This window comes from Alosa alosa, chromosome 9 (genome assembly GCF_017589495.1).
Source record: "Alosa alosa isolate M-15738 ecotype Scorff River chromosome 9, AALO_Geno_1.1, whole genome shotgun sequence".
Taxonomy (NCBI): Eukaryota; Metazoa; Chordata; class Actinopteri; order Clupeiformes; family Clupeidae; genus Alosa; species Alosa alosa.
The window spans coordinates 4,043,676-4,061,567 of record NC_063197.1 but is presented as its reverse complement, the minus strand read 5'-3'; the positions used below and the strand labels follow the sequence as shown (position 1 = coordinate 4,061,567).

Here is a 17,892-nt window from a genome sequence, read left to right as displayed (position 1 = left end):
CATGCATATGGAACAATGCTGCAGTGGAGCATATCGCCTGGATTCTGTGGCCACTGGAGAGGGGAGAGGAGGGCCTGCGTGGAGCTGGGGGGTGAAGGGGGTCTGATAGGGGAGGCCAGAGGCTGGAGGAGCCCTGTGTCTGGAGGGCTGCCAAAAGCCACACGCAGCAGCAGCCTCACATCTCATGGAGCCGTGTCCCTCTGCAGCGGCCGCCTGCCCAGGGCTCTCCAGCCTCAGCACTCCCACATGGCGCGGAGCGGCGTGGCGCTTCTTCCTGCTCCCAGACACCGTCACACACACACACACGGGCTGCCGAGACCCAACATGGCGTTTTGCTAGCCTGGCGGGCCATCCTATATCATTGAAATGTATAGTCTGGAATTGAACCATTCACCTCGCTTAATCCAAGGGGCGGCAGAGAATTGTCTTTCAAACTGCCTAGGCATGCAATAGGCCAGCGCTTCACGACCATATCCGTGATCCGGTCGGCAAACGGCAAATACATCCTTCTTCAAAAGGAATGACTTAAGTGCATTGTGTTGCTCAACTTTCAAAGAAAAGCACAAGTCCAACTCCTCCAAAGTTGACGCTAACGCCGATTCAAACAACCATCTTCGTTCGCCATAGCCACCTTCCTTGTTGTTCACCGTCGCAGGACTGTCGTTATCCTGTTAAGCCCGCCTTAAGACTCTCTAACAAAATAGAGCACTGTGATTGGATGACGTCCACGGCGTCAGCCAATAGAAATCCCTATGGTTTGATACTAGACGTACAGGCTGAGCAAATTAATTTGCCGCCGCTAGGGTGTGTCTAGATTTCTAGGCTAGCGTTTTGCAATAGGCAGCCTGAGATTCTAATCCCATACGCTTTGTCAGATTTAAGGGCTAATGAATAATCACAGTTCTCAAGCTGTCCGTTCCGTTTATAAAAACTCTGTGCAGTGTTTGGACACAGTCCTGGCTCTGAAAAAGGGAATCCAACACAGTGGCTCAGACCAAGCCTTAAACCATCCCAGCCAATCAACACGCCACTTCAGCTGCACAGATGGGAGGTGTCATTTTGATCGGTTATTGAGCTTCAACCAAACCACGGACTGCGCCTTTAAGATGAGAGAGTTTGTTTGTTTGTTGTGAGAGGTATTTGTAATGAGTTTGAGACCGAGACCGGTCTGTTTACTTTTGACTGTGGCAGTCAAAATGAATACAGCAACAAAGCAATACTCACAATAATGTGGAGCATTAAAGGCATCCTCCACCAATCTATACTAGAGTCCTGGGTGCAGTTGAGCCTCTTTTTTTTTTTTAAAGAAGCATTAACTGTGGAATTTCATTGCGATTTACGGCGGAGGCTATTGAAAACAGGTTAAGCAACGGCAGACTCTGAGCACAGATTCCAACTAAACTTCCAGCCGGCCTTCCCCAAGTGCACCTTAATCGCTCCCCATTAAAATGTGCTACTCCAGGTGAGGTCAGATAAAGTTCACATGCTCAAAACATGAAGTAGTGCATGTCCTGTTTCTGACACGCATCATGGAATGTGCCCAGAGCCCACTGCTATGGAAATGCTGTGGCCTATGCAAAGGCTTGTAGGTTGCATTTCTTAGGCAGGACTGATAAGATCTGAAATGTAGTTGTCCTTGAAACATTTTCAGAAGAAGGCATTGGCTTAATGGCCTCAGAATGGTAATGAGGGAACTGTTACACATCGCCACCAATGGCTGACCCACCACAGTGACAGGGCCCACTTAAAAGCAGGCAATGCAGTAGAGAGCGTGATGGATGGCATGTCGTTAGCTCTGCGGGTCATTTGCAAGGCCCAGTCTCAATGGGCCATTTTAGGGGTGATCCCACCCAGGGACTGTGAAATCTCCACCCCCTCACCCCAACCCAAGATTCATTTGCACCAGCGAAGGCAGACACTTCATTATGCACAGGGCCTCCTGAGGCATAGTCACAGGGCAAGACTCACATCAGGAATTTCCAAGCAGATCAGCAGTGCAATACGACTAAATCACACCAGAAACCTCACAAACTGTTGTGTTGTGCTCCACCAAGGAACATGAAAATTCACAGCAAGTCTCACATGACATCATCATATAAATACCTTGGTGTTTTTATGGACTGCTCACTCACATGGTATGTCCATATAGAAAGTCTCTGTTCTAAGCTCCAGCACAGAATGTATTTTCTGAGAAGATTGAGGCTGTATGGTGTCAGGCTCTTGTTTTTATTTTTCCAGATGATCTTAGAGAGCGTGATACAGTATGGCATGCAGACCTGGTATGGCAATCTGACAGTTCAGTTAAAGTCCAAGTTGGGGCGTCTGGTCAAAACTGCCCTGAAGATTGTAGGTCATCCAGACCAGGGCTACATGCAGGCACTCTATGAAAAGTCAGTCCTCAGGGAGGCACTGAAAATTGTAGAAGACCCCACACACATCCTGTACGAGGAGTTTGCTCTCCTACCCTCAGGTAGACGCTTTAGGGTACTAAACTGCAGATTAAATAAATACAAAAACTCCTTTATCCCAACTGCCATAAAGATGCTCAATGATAGGTAGCTGGCTACCTATATGTTATCCAGTGTGCAGCTCTGACAGTTTTTTTTTTTTTTTTTGTAACTGTGGTGGTGTGGAGCTGTATGTGTAACTGTTGTTTTTTAATTGCCTATGTATGAGCTGTGTATGTGTGATGCAGTGATCGTGAAGCCCAAGACAAATTACTTTACTTAAAAAAACTGCCCTTGATGACAAACACCAGGTACACCATATACTGTTAAATACTCTGGAAGCTAAAGACAGATAATGAACACCCCTCTTGCCTGATGAGATGAATACACAGCCAGTGATAGGAGGACAGCAGTTTGAGGGAGACAGAGAAAGAGAGAAAATGAAATGTGTTTGAGCTGTGACAGCACAGGATGAAGCTGAAATAAAATAACACTCCAATGACAGAAAGAGGGCTTTCGAGAACCTCTCCAAGAGCTGTTGAAGTTGGCGCACACCCAGCACTGAAAGGTATGGAAACAGCTCACGCTTTTCTTCTCACCCTGCACCATTCCACCACCCCTCCCCAGCCCAAACACCTCCTCAATTACCCTCATCATTCAATTAAGAGGCCTCCAAACCACCCGACCTCCAGGCAAATCCACCACTGCATCTCTGGTTGCAGAAAGCCCTGTCAGCAGGGGAGAGAGGTTTGAACAAGCCCTTAACCTGAACCACTACAAAATGTATTCCTTAAATACTGTAAAATGAGAGAAGTAATTTGCCAATTTCGCAATGATTCCTAACTGCAGGGGTGTAAAACGTCAGTACTTCATGAAGAGGAACGCTGTATACCAAATACCATTAAATAACACAAGTTGAGTTGAGTGCTAAGACATGAAAATGTACATTATGCTGTAACAAAGAACTCAATACTTATACTATACTGATTGGTCATTGCTTTCAAGAAAGGAAAAAAAAAAAACTAATTACCAACAAAAGCAAGAATGATGGTTAAGTTAGAAAAAAATGTATGACTGGCCATATGTAAACTAGTTATTTTCAATGCAACTGAATTGCGTCCTCAACACTCAGGCTTAAACGTTGGATGCAGTATTTTAAATGATCAGATCTTGTTACATTCACAGTCGACACATATATAGATTTACCGACCTGGAGAGAGGGGCTGTCTTGTTGGCATTGCAACGTTGCTTCTTGTATTTTCATGGGCACGGGGGTATTTAAACTGGAAGGCGGTAGCAATCCTTACTGGGAAATGGTTCTAACCAAATACACAGCTTTATTTAATGTAATACCTTAAACTCACGTTTAAATAATGTCAACAAAAAATAGACAGCGCGCTTGACAACTCCGCAGTCGAACACAAATTCAAATAATAAAAAAAAAAAACACCTTACAGAAAATACATTATTATAATAATATATTACTATGCTACAGTCTCGTCGACCATTTCAACCCTTAGGCTGAATGCCAATTAAAATTCGAAATGAAATACCGAATGAAGAAAAGAGAAAAAGGGACACAAATTGAAGGATTATTAACATCGGAGTGTGACAAAGGGACGGTTCGGGCAACGTCGTGTGTTCTGGGAGAGGGCCTTTGTAGAGCAGGGATAAAGACTTTCTCCGAGATAAAACGCCATTTGGGCCGGGCCCCCTACTGACCGCTTCTGTGCGCATTCTCTGAAGTGCGCGCGCCTCACCAACGTCTCAAAACATACCGGTGTAAGAAAGTTTGCCATTTGTTACAGGCACCGGTTGTAAATGTAAACAAATATTTTGTTAAGCACGTTGCGCTTGATACCCTTGAAATTTGTTTCAATAATACTGTGGTATTTTAAAACTTACATCTTGACTGCAATTTAACCTATAACAGCCTTTCATAGGCTATCGAGTTTATAGGCTATATTTTAGGCTATATAACAGTATTCGATATCGTAAAATAGCCATGTGGCCTACCAATGTGTTAGGCTACATTACGCCAACCCCTAACACTTAAATGAAAGATTATCCTAAAAGATAGTGTCAATTGCCTGATTAAAAGCAAGACACTGGTTGGTTGCGCTACACTGTTTATAGGCTTCTGGTGGTTAATTAACACAAACACACACATGCAACAATGTAAAGGTGACTGACCAATTCATATCATAGTGAGTCTACGCTGAAGTCCGTGGGCAATAACACACCTATTTTAATACAGCCATGGGAGAAAAAAATAAAATAAAATAAAGAACTGATAAGCCTATCCTATGTTAAGTAGCCTAGAATGTTTAGTCAAACAGCAAGAGACAATGGAAAATGCGGATAACCGCATTATAAAATAAAAAAGAATAAACGATAATCAACAAAGATAAATGTTTAAACACTGCCATGTATATTTTGAATGTGGAAATTAATTTCAAGCAATAGGCTTCTTATTGAGCTCTATTGCGATAGATCTTGTCAATATCCGCATTCGAGTTCAAAGCGTGCGCCACTCTGCTCATGTAGGACAGCACCAGGCATACGAACTAACACGGTGTTTGACAAGCATGAATCTCATATATTGCTCAAAATAGGCTACATTGGTTGACGTTACCTTGGAGGATTGTTGCAATTATGTCAAACAATGCCTAAACTGGCGACAATTTATATCCATTTGCTTTTGATGTGTTCACGTTTTTGAATAACCTTGCCATCTCAGCCTTAACGTTGAGAACACGTTTCTGTCTTGACATCTTTACAAAACAGTTACAGTACATGCTGTTACGAGCATCTTAGAATAAAAACGCAAAATACCTGCATGGTAAAGACTCCAAGCTCCTGTGTGGATAGTTTCTTAATTTGTACGGCCAGAACTTGTGCTTCATCCATGATTGAAAACTCCGTTTCAGCACCACAAAATCCACAACATAAAAGACTCAGGACAACCACAAAGCTCCATGTAACAACTTCTGTTTTATCCCCATGAAGTAGAGTAGACCTATTCCAAAGCGACGGAACAATTCGACTTAAAATCACGGATCCTTTCCGTACCCGCCTCGCCATGATGGCTGGGTCGTTGAATAGTAAACTGGGAATTCGCGTTGCAGGTCTTGGAAAAACTTCAGAAGAGAGTAGGCTACTTTTCAACTTCGCCGATCGATTTCGTCTCTTCATGGAAACAGATCCCGACGAAAATACTTAACGGATGCATTAATGCACTTTCCATCGAGCAATAAAAGCAGATTGAAGTGTTGTACAAGCAACAGAAAATCTATGTTTTTCGCCACCTTCTATTCTACGCACTCGTACCAACTCCAAACTCTGAGTGTGAGCCGGAGCATCACAATGGAAGTGAAAGCAGGAGACGTGGGAGCGAAAAAACGTCATGGAGTTTTTGTAGTAGATGGATTTGGATCTAGGCTACTTTAAAAGCCTGAACGAGCGCCAGGGTTAGCAGCAGGTCTTGTGTGTGGAACTGAAACACAGGAATCATTGAACTACACCTTTGGATATATTAGTAAGTACAATTTTCAATTTTGCGCATATTAGACAACATGAATTAGGCTATTGTAAGCCTAATAATACATTTTAGATAGGCTGCAAGCCCCATCAAAATACATTTAGGTGAAAATGTTTTTCTAAAATGTAGCCTACTTATTTTAAGGGAAAGAGATATGATGGTTGTTTCACGTGATGAAGGTGAGTTATAAAACTCGAAAAGTGGAGGAATTGTTATTTTGGGCTAAATTTCTTGGTATCATTGTTATTTTGTTAGACATTAGATAGAGATGTTTTGGTTATAGAATAAACAGAAATATATCAAAGTCCATTATTGAGAATGAGGAGTATCTATTGCACTCTTTCATACAAAGTATAAAATGCATACACAGTGAGTTTTCACTGAGAAAACACAAACAAATTTGGTGCAATTTCTACTACCACTAACTGACAATTTTATTTAGGAGGCCAGGTAGTGTCATTGCATGTATGTGTAAGAATCCATATCACAGACATGCTGTGTCATTCCAGATGAGAACGCAACGTTCCATGTATTGTCAGTTGATTTCAAATATCTTTTAACTGTTTATTCAACATACACAAACAAGGGACACATCATTCAGCTATAGCTCTGCTATGCACATTATCTTCACTCTCTCTGAACGTCCTGTTAGTTTTGGGTTATAGTGGAAATGTATTTTAAATGTAAAATAAGAGAATGATTAATATTTGTGTTTTGAGATTCATGTATTCTCACAGCTTTTGCATCCAGTTTTCAGATGGATGGATACAGTAGGCCTATTGGTGGATGGAAAGACTGTGAGAGTTCTATGATAGATGTGTTTGTAATGCCAAAATGCATTTTGACAGGCCATGAGAATAGTTTTGGAAGGCACAGAGTATTTTCTCCACATGTAGGTTGCTGTGCGACTGCAATTCACAACCCATTAAAACTCAATTATATATGAAGAGAAGATATTTCAAATACAGACGCATAAAAAAATATGCATTTATGCACACTGCATTTACAATTGAGAACACATGGAGGATTTTGTCAGCCTGTGGTTTTGATATCTTTTGTTTTCTGGGAAAAGGCTTCACTTTAAGGGCTATTTTTTCCATTTCGTCCACCTTGGTGAAGCCTCAACCAGAGAGGTTGGTCGTGCTCTGCCCGCGTGGCTGAGTGCCAGTCATTTCCTAAATGACTTCCCTGCAGTGGAGAGAGTATGGCACTCATATCCTCACTAACCCAGCACCCAGATTCTTGGCTCCAGGAGAACTGTAGTCTACCATAAAGCACAACTACTCCATGGCCAAAAAAAAGTATCCTTTCGTGATTTGGTTTAAATTTGGATATTTATTCTAGCACATTCCCAAATTGCAGCGCTGTTAAATGGGGCACTTCAGTTCTGTAAGCCAAACCGTGCTTTATAAAAAAGTACTGTCAGACGGAAACAAAAAGCGCCTGTTTAGATATAGTAAATTGTTGTCGCTAGACAGAAGAGAGGGTTAACAGAACTGATTTCTCTTTTTCAAGCTCAGTAAAAGAAAGTTGGTTTATGCTTAGAGGCCCAATTGCTCTTTTGCAAACACTCCCTTTTAAAATGTACATTTGCATCAAAATGGAGAGCACAGTATCAGTATGCTCTCCAGTGTACATCTGTGCTGAAGGAGAAGCAGAAAAAACACACTGAGGCAAAGATAATGAGACAGAGCCTTTGTATTTTGGATGTAAGCCTTTATGTATACATGTTTTTTGTACATGTGTGTGTTATAATTACTTGCACATATCGGTTTGTGCGAGAGAACATACACTTCTGTCAGCCTCTAGAAGGTAACTGGGCGAAGGATGGTTGTGTCTGCATGCTCTCTTCCACATAATCCAGAGTGATCGCTTTTGGCTGTCCAAGTGGTGGCAGCGGTGGCCTTGCCAGAGTGACACCAAGCGTCAAACCACAATGGGGGGAAATGCCTCCTATACTGGGTGACACAGCAACACCAGAAGATAATGAGAGGGAAGGAGCAGAGAGCCAGCATGTGCATCACTGCCAAGCCAGAGGTTTTGAAGATCAGTTCAAAGGCCCGTCTGTTTTTTACTGGCTTTTGTGACTCAGTGGATTAAACAGTTCTGTTCTGGTCGGCCGGGCCAAGATTCTGACCCGGCACAGCTGTAAATGTGTCCCGCGTCAATCGCTGTGGCCATAACTCTCCCAAGATCAGACACGGCTGCTCTTCATCACCGCCTGCTTACACTCCCATCTCCAGGCCTCTCCCCATCATCATCCTCACTGTCGGGATCTTCGTCAGCATCCCCGTGGAGTAGAGGGACTTGGGGGACAGATGGGGCTACCTCAGTCAGATGGGGCTACCTTATCAGGCAGACAGCCACTGCACAATCTCTCCTCCACCCAGCCTTTGTGGATCCGACGCTTAATTACTGTGTATTATGATTCTTTACGAGGAGCCTAAAAGTTCGCTTCTCCACACATGGGCAGACTGCAAGCCCAATTAAGCCGCTTCTTAAAATCTTGATGAGCAACCGAGTCTAAATATAAGGCCGCCCCTGGGTGACCAGTAGAGAAGAAACAAGCCTTCAGAATGAGGTTGGAGTTAATTGCCTTTAATGCCGGGTTTGACTCTGCTCACCGCGCTAGCCAGTGTGGTGGTAATGAGCCTGAGTGCAGCCTGCTTTTGCTTTACTGAGGGGTCTGCCGATAGGCTTCAGCTCAGTGATCTCTTTTTCACAAGACTGGTGTATTTTTAAGAGGTAAGGACAGAGAAAGAATAAGAGAAGAGTTTTTACTGTTTTCAGACACTAACAAACAAACAAGGTGCAGGTTAGTATCTACGTATGAGCAAACATACAAATTGGAGCTGCAGTGAATTATTCCTGAGTCCTGTATTGAGAAACTGCGTTTTAAAAATCCAGAAGCCTTGTTTGTGGACATTAGGACTAAGCCAAAACTTGATAATTGACATCAGATACAACAAGAGAGAGCAGTGGAATTTGCCTGTTAAAAACATAACATTTAATGAACCAAATCACAAGGACTTAGGAAAATTGACATTCAGTCATCAATATGATTTTGTGAGAGGTGTGCATAGAGGAAAAGGACATTATGTGAGATGGAGGGACAATGACAGAGAAAGAGAGAGATGTGGGATGAGAAGATGGGAGGATAGAAAACAAGAAAGGAGAACAGAGGGAAAGAGAGGAGAGAGACCCATGGGGCTGAAGCTGCAGTGGTGCTACACACACTCTCTCTCTCCCTCCCTCTCTCTCCCTCTCTCTCTCTCTCTCTCTCTCTCTCTCTCTCTCTGCTTGATCCACAGCCAGATGAGATGAAAGGAGGCTGACTGATGCCTGCAGAGCCTCCTCGCCCTTCTGCTGCTGGAGATGGAGGGAGAGAGAGGGGATGGCTGGAAAGAGACGGAGCTGCAGTGAATGGCACAGTCTAGGTACTTCCTGATTCACCTAAAACCGTAGGAAACAGATCAGCTGGACTCATGGCTTTAGACACACTTTATTCATAGACGCTCTTTGCATGATTTAAATTATTTATGCCTAATGTCTAATGTCTCACAACTGTCATTGTTACGGCTTCTGCTTGAATGGAATGCCTCATTCCCATCCCATCCAAGCCTCAATCTGATCCTTTGGGATGACACAGAAACGCAAGGGCAGCCCATAGAGCTATCAGCGATACTTAATAGCTGCCCTCAAGCACCCCAGTGCTGTAATGTGCTACGCATGTGTGGGGAGAGTAGAGTTAAATGAATCTGCTGCAGTCCTTGCTGCAGCTAACATCACTAAGAGACCATTTCGCAGTGTATGGAAATGGGGAAGTGAGGACACACACACACACACACACACACACACACACACACACACACACACACGCAGGGATGCACACACACACATACACACGCGCACACATACACACAGATAAGACAGTTTCTTTGAAAAGATATCTTCTGTGGTGAGGAAAAAAGTCAGTGGCCTTGGGGATAAACATGAATATTGCGGCACGGCAGCACTGTCCCCAGTCACCCTTCTGACGGCCATTGTTGGTGGAGCTGCTTGGCCGCCGTCTCCATGCAGGGCTCGGCCCATGCCAGACCAGGCTGTAATTTTGTGTGTGGTCAGGCCAGGGCGCGTGTGCCATTTCAGCCTTTTCCTGGCCCCAGTTAAACTTGGTAGGGCCACTTTAATTAGCAGACTCTGGCTCTCCAGGGAGGTGGGGATTCAGCCAGTGAGCTCTTTGCATACGGACTGACTGACCAGTCTACTCCAGTCTTATTTGGGTTTATTCCTTGGGCTGGCACAAGACTATCTAAAATGAAATAATATAAAATTGATTAAACTGTTAACAACCAATTTAAGGCAGTAAATCTAACAGAGTGAAGGTGCTGAGGTGCAAGGAAATCACAAATGAATATTAAGTGATTATTGGCAAAACATGAAGGATAGTGACACAGTTGTGGACTGGACGAATGCGCTGTTGCTGGACACTGACCAAATCCCACTGAAAATGAGTTGGATTCTGACCAATCACACAAGGATCTGAGACCTAATGAGAACTAATATATTTTTTTCTTAACACTTTTCTTAGCTCATACACATTTTATTTCATAGACAATTCACACTCTATTTTAAGATGAATGACTCGTCATAGCACATGCCCTTCACATGAGCTAAATAAAATGTAACAAACACCATGTGCCACCCTGTTAGTCATGATAGTACTAAAACATCAGTGTCATCTTAATGTGGATTCAAACCCTTTATCTCCTGGATCACTTCCACATGGAAACATTTCCTAAATTACCGTGTTTAAATCCACCCTCACCCCAGCAACTCCGTCCACATGCTATTAGTTTGTGTGAAAATACATCATTACACGACACTCACACAGAGCCTCTAGTTAGCAGAGCAGGATTTGTCTTAGAGGATTATTTCATTTGCATAATTTTAATTAGTCCGTGTATCCACAAAGCCACCTGGTTTAGGCAGATAAAGGATGGGGAAAAGAGTGGCTCAGATTGGAATGGAACACCACCACACGAATACATTAGACAAGATCTGAGAGGATGTGGATGCGCAAAGTCAACTGCCATTACGGAGTGTGTCCAAAGCCGATTTGATAAGAGAGAGAGATTCAGAACGAGGAAGGCTTGACCACTGCACACGTCACATAGCAGAGGGACTGCAGTCTCTCCTGAGGTGTGGTGTTGGAACACAACCTGGTGAAAGAGCTCAATTACTACTTTCATCATGAAAAACTACTACTGTTTGTCATCAGTACAGATTAGTGTGGAAAACCCTGGTGTTTATTTCTCCGAACTCTACAGAGTGTATTTGGTTACTGGCATCTGACATTACAGGATAAGCTTTCAAGTGGGAATGCAAATGTAAACAATATTTCGACACACAACTGAGCCCGAAATATGCATTCATTCATGAGTCGTTTTCAGAGCCCAGACACTCATAGTTTGGATGTCCCTGACACATGTGTCACCACAGCCCACACAAAGCCACTCCGCCCTCATCCACTCACAGGCAGGAAGCGCGGTGGGGAATGACAGTCCCAGCCCTTAATGGATGACAGGCCCTTCACTTGGGAAGCCTTGGAGGGAAAAAAGATTCTCTGAAGGATGTGTCAACTTTCGTTCATTTGAACTGAGATTGTCTGTTTTTTTGGGGGGAACGTTTGCTGAAAGATGATCCGATGTGCTGTGCTTCGTTAGCCACAGCAGTGACTGTTCCGAAAGGAAGTTGCCCCTCTGATCTTTCACCTTTAACCTGTGGCCTTCTCTGAGTGAAATTCCAGCACACAACCATGTGCAACAGGTTCACCTCTGTAACTCCATGGGAGCGTATGGTATGAGGAAAGACATTCATACATGAATCTGTCAAAAGACTGGTGGTTGCAGCCGATTTGGAGATCCTGACACTAAACCACACATGCCATTATAACTAAGGTTTGGGGCTACACACAGATTGGTCTTCATTTCCTAATGCTGGTGACTACAACCCAGTGTGCATCAGGACTTTAATAGGAGTGTGTGGGGCGTGAGTGCAGAGTTTGGTGTCAGACTGGCTGAAGGGGCAGAGATAAGGTGACAGAGGGGGAGGAATGGCAAAAGTTGGTGACAGACACCCCTTCAGTCCTGGATGAGAGATGACTCACTTCAAAGCGGGAGCTCAGGCACTAGCTGCATTAGCTGGCTTTAATTTGAGTGAGCCACACAATGGCAGGCATATATAATGAGCTGAGGAGCAGATGGGTGTGATTCCAACAGACATCATTAAACCATGAGCGACGAAGGCCCAAAGAGAGGGAGGCCAGGGAGAGAAGGAAGAAAGTGCCTTTAAAAAACTGCACCCACAAAAAAAAAGATGTTACTTTCCATGTGGAAGGGGGATGAACAGGGGGTTAGAACCCTGGTAGTTTCCATGACAACCCCTTTCTGGGGCTCAGTATTACCAAATCTGCAACCTTCATTTTCCCCGACTCTTTCCAAAATCAGCACCAGTGGAGCTGGCTTTGAAGGCTAAGCCGATTCCCAGTTGAAGCCATTTCTATTTCTGCTTTTTTTTTTTTTTTAAAGAGCAAAGCAGCCGCTGGATGTGTGTGTGTGTGTTTTGATGCCAGGAGCTTGTGGTTTGCAGAGGAATAACAAATAACAATTACAATGCATGTCTGACGGACTCCTGCAGGTTTATAATAATCCCTCTGGTCGATGGAGCAAGCTCATTTCCCAAAAATAGCCACCTTACGCAGACAGAACTCAAGGAACAGAACAAAGAACACTGGCAAGACTTGACAGCTTCCTCAGCTCCAACTATTCCATGAAACATTGAACAGAGATGTGTCAGATACCCGCTCAGATGAGAAGCTAATTCATGCATCTGCAGTCCCCGAAATAGCCAGCCTGAAAATGAGGGTAGCACACTTTCATTTCAGTATTCATAAGTAAATTCGCCCTCTTGTGAATTATGAAGGGAGCAGACTGCTGAGTGGAAATAAGGCAGCAGTAATCTAAGACCGATCATAAGTAGATCGGGAAATGACACTAATTTAAAGTGCCATCATTAGAATGGAGTGATGTGTCACAGTGTGCGGGAAAAATGTTTGGCGCCATGCGGCTTTGTTTGAAACAGTACTGGACTGTAATAATCAAATCCATGCATCTGAATCTTTGCTAAACATGGGAGACAATCACAGACTGGATCAGTCATGTTGTAACCCTCAAACAACTTGAGAAGAAGAGGTTCCTCAAAGGGCTCCTCTGTGGCTGCATAGCACTCATGGCCAGAATGTGGACGCAAGGCCTCTACTCCACTAAAAGATTTATTTGTTATTGATTAAAAGAGTTATTAGAACAAGACAGTGAGTCTGGTGATGCTCTGAACAAGGCCAATCAAGTGTTACTTTGCATCTGTGGCCCTTGCCATGTTCGCCACATCGACATGTGTAAGTCACATTGTATAAAAGTGTACTAAGTATAGCCATGTCATTCTCAAGGTATAAACATTACATGAAAATGCCTACCTGTGAACTGAAACACTGCACAACTGGCAGTAGATGTATTTCACTGGGTGACTATGTCTTGAAAACGGCAGAACACAATAGCAGACCAGTCTTGTATGGGTTGTTGTAAGCTTTAAACACTGACCTTCACCCTAAGAGTGCCCCACACTACAATCTGCCTTCAAATTTCCAGGATCCATTTAACATCCTGTAAATCAGGCAAACAAACATGTCCAGGCACTGCAGTGTTCTGCACGCACTCCCAACACTCACTTTATGGCAATAATGCAAGACTATTGCACTAGTAGGGTTATAGTTAGAAGTGGAACATATCATGTGGTCAGCAATCCACTCAAAGTTTAGTAGCCTACTCTGTTAGTGTACAGATTTAGGCTAAAACTTGTTATTACAATCAATGGATCAAAACCGCAATGGCAAACTGGACTTAAGTCAACTCTAGTTGTTATTGTAGAGGTCAGAGTATGATAGGCATGACTGGATCTTTTGAGGTATTTATATAAGGTGTGGTGTGGGAATGTGTGCAGTGTTGACAGGTGTAAATAACTTGACCAGCTGCATTAAAAAGAACAATTCAACACTCGTCTATACTGTATTTCAGCTCATTCTGTGTAACCACAGTGGAACTAAAGAAAGTGCTAGAATGACTACTGCTGAAATATGAACTGAACAAAACACATACGTCAAGATGCCAACATCATAGAATAACAGTTTTCATAGCAACCCACAGGAACTCGTGGAACTTGCTAAAATGAGAGGCAAACAACATTACCCCAGTGAATAGCATATAACCTGACACTTGCAGGCAAGCAAACAACAACTAGTGACCATTTGGACCCACAATTAATAGCTATTGAGGGAATGATTCTAATTGTTTTAGAGACTGTTAAAATTATCCCAATTTTATGCATGTAAATTTGTTTTGTAAAATGTATGCTTTCTTTATGAATCCATAGACTGTAGACAAATCAGGCGTAGACATAAAACGCACTCACTTCCACTCCCAATGAAAGACCTCAACAGAAGGATGCTTTCTCTCCACCGCCTTAGAAAAGGAACTCAGAGTCAGACATTCACATGTTTATGGTTCAGACATTCAGACATTTATGGCTGTAAGCTGTTGCCTCCCAGCCTGATTGTGTCAGTGCTGTCTCTAAACACACAAAGGCAAACAACATAGGCCAGAGAGAGAGAGAGAGAGAGAGAGAGAGAGAGAGAGAGAGAGAGGGAAAGAGAGAGAGAGAGTGAAAGAGAAAGAGAGATTGATCTGTGAGCCATAAACTCCGTCTCAGTCTCCACACTGGCCCCCAGTCCCGGCCTCGGTCTCTCTTTCTTGCCCCGGGGTTAGAACCCTCGCAGTCGGGAGGAATTTGGTGCACTGAGTGGAAACAGACATGGAGGTGCATGGGGACACAGGAAGAGAAGGAGAGAGAGAGAGAGAGAGAGAGAGAGAGAGAGAGAGAGAGAGAGAGAGAGAGAGAGAGAGAGAGAGAGAGAGAGAGAGAGAGAGAGAGAGAGAGAGAGAGAGAGAAAGAAAGAGAGAGAGAAGAGGTGGGGAAGAGAGACCCACTCCATTCTGCAAGGGAGTCACATGAAAGAGGTGAAGGAACAGAGAGAGAAAGAGAAGGAGAAGGATAACATGAGGCAGAGGGAGAAAATGGAGAGATTGAGTAAAAGACTGGGAGATGGAGAACGGCACTGCCCTGCCATGCTCCATGTGGAACACATTAAGCTGCATTATACTGGCATTCAGGTTCTGAGGCAGGAGATGGCTGTGTTCTCCTCAGAGAGAGGCTCAAGGCCCGTAATCCAACCCAGTGCTTAACCAGCCAGATAACCAGAGCCCCTGCAGAGAAAACTACATGGCCCTAACCACACGCTTGCACCAAAGTAGAGGCAAGTACATAAAATACTACACTGAAGATCCAGAAAATCGCTTTGCTTCAAATAAATGGCCAAGAATTGTCTGAACAACAAGTAAAAGAGCATTTCAGAAGATCCATGCAGAATGTTTATGAACATTTCTTTCTTTGCATCTAATCAGCAATTATTAAAGCACATGATGGCTAGGAGGGCATGGGTTCTCCATAATATTTTCTCCCTACATTTGGTCTTTGGGAACCTTGCCTAAGCTATCACTATTTTAAAGAGCAACACATTTGTTGCTTGCCTATTCATGACTTAATAAGTTAAACATAGACCTAAGTGACATTGTTCTTTGGCTTGCAATAAACTGCCAACCACTTTTAACGCTAAATTGGACATTCCTGTGGCAACAACTGCTGCATTGTTCATTAACCCAGCTTTTATTGTAAATGCCTGTTGCCTTGCAGTTGAGGCAGAATGCGGGACAGGACAGGTTGTGCAGTTCAGCAGCAGCACCCCATCCAGCTGGGGCCGTCCATGACTACCTTTACCCTCACACATACCAGGCAGAGCAGATTAAGCCATGTGCTGTGAGTGCAGTCACATGGGACAGATTTCCTCTTAGCGGCCCTGACCCCGTTCCTTTAGTTTGCCCGGCCGTAAGCTCCTCTCGAGTTAAAAGAGAATCGAAAACAAAAGTCGAAATGCCAAAGTGCTCATGCATGAAGCAGCAACTGGCTCATGGCCAGTGTTGAACATTTCTTAACCTGAATTCAGTTTCGGTCGAAATCCATACAAGTGCATGGTCCAGAGGCCGAAAGACCCATGGAGAGAAGTTAGTCCACAACCGCTTAACTGCCATGTTGTACTAGTGTTGCACATGACTGTCCATGGGCAAACTACAAACCTTTATGGGTATTTGCCTGATAAGTGTGTCTATTAATTGCCCTGTCTCTTCACAAGTGTAGGATTAGAACGCGCTGGGATTCCTGTCAGTATGAGTGTTAAACCTTGACATTTTGATTTGTTTATATGTACTGTTCTCTCATGGTGTGATATCGTTGCTTCCCTGACTGCTGTTGGTTTAATAAGATCTGTAAGGATTATTTGGTTCTTAGCCCCCTGGCTTTATTACTCTCAGTGAGACGTAAAGTCTCAGTTAATGCCCTATCCATGGCCTGAAGACGTGGAAGGTAATGGATTCTAAACATAATGCCATAGGGCTAAGAAAGATCAAGAGGGAGAGAGTCAGTGTGAGGGAAACAGAGACAGAGAGAGGGAGGGAGGGAGAGAGGGAGGGAGGGAGAGATGAGTGTGTAGTATCCTGCCTGGGCAAATAAGTTCACCTTCGATTTTATTCTAAATCACATCCATATTGCTCTAGATATCAACGCCTCAGTGAAATGACCAGAGGCATCCTACAAGCTGACCTCTACCACATGGCACCAGGAGTGAGACAAGCACTGCCTAAACTTAACATAAACACAGACTGATTTTTGAACGGCATGCATCTAGCTCATCTATTCTCAATCAAAGAGTCAAATGACTAAAAAGCAGTACGCAGAATCTGCTTAGGTTTTTGTGGTATACTGCAATGCCTTTTCCCACAAAAACAAACGTTCCATCCTTCTAATTGGCTTTTTATGACCCCCACAAGAATTCACCCTTTTGTGAGTAGAACCATAGACAATCTGGTATTAGTCATCAGAAATGGACTTTTGCTGTGATGTCTCAGAGATGTGTTCTAAGCGTAACAGTGACTCATAAAGGACTGTCCTCTAATCCTCTCTCTTGACTCCAAGCCTCCTTTCATCTGCTGTCCGCCTACAATCCTTCAGCCCAGTCCAACCAGCGGGCAGTCTGCCTGATTGGCCGGGTGCCTCTGCCAGGTGTGTGCTAGAAGATCACGCGACCTCTTACGGTAGAATGAACACAGGATATGTGGAATGTAGAGACAACTCTTGTCCTCTGAAGGACCACCGGGACTGGTCACATGTGTACCAGTGACCTTTAACCCCTAGAGCTGACCCTAACACAGCAGTCCCAATGTTTGCCACGTCTGGATGAATGTGTAGGCCTTCTCAGTGTCCCATTCTGTGGAGAGGTCTGTCCCGATCCGTTGTCGGGGAGACAAAGCACAACAGAGGCCCTGCCAGATCAGATGACCTCATTATGTAATCTCTCAGAAAGACACCCTCACCTGAAAACATCCACATACCCTCAGCAGGGCTTGGACATACCAGATGAAATACAGACAAAAATACTATAAATATATCAGTGTTTTTTTGTGTCGGTCTGCTCTACTTTTGTCTCTGTACAACGATTTCCAGACGGTTAACGGAGAGGCGTGAGATGTTAGCGTCCAGTGTAACCAGAGAGATGGCTGTGCAGTGGGGGGCCGGACAGCGTAAGTGGGGAGAGATGGGCCACTTGAGTCAGTGGGCTAACAGTACATACGAGGCGTCCAAGGTCAGAGCTCAGCACCCACACAATGCGGCTCTTTATCC

At 43.9% G+C, this 17,892-nt stretch overlaps 1 protein-coding gene across 1 annotated transcript in view; it reads right to left on the bottom strand.

Moving 5' to 3' along the window:
- cachd1 (cache domain containing 1) overlaps positions 1–5,820 on the bottom strand; it is a 64,365-nt gene extending 58,545 nt beyond the window's left edge. The window contains exon 1 of the mRNA XM_048253012.1: positions 5,283–5,820. Coding sequence (XP_048108969.1) covers positions 5,283–5,642 — 360 coding nt within the window. The 5' untranslated portion in view covers positions 5,643–5,820. The remainder of the gene's footprint in view (positions 1–5,282) is intronic.
- Between the last annotated feature and the right edge of the window lie 12,072 nt (positions 5,821–17,892).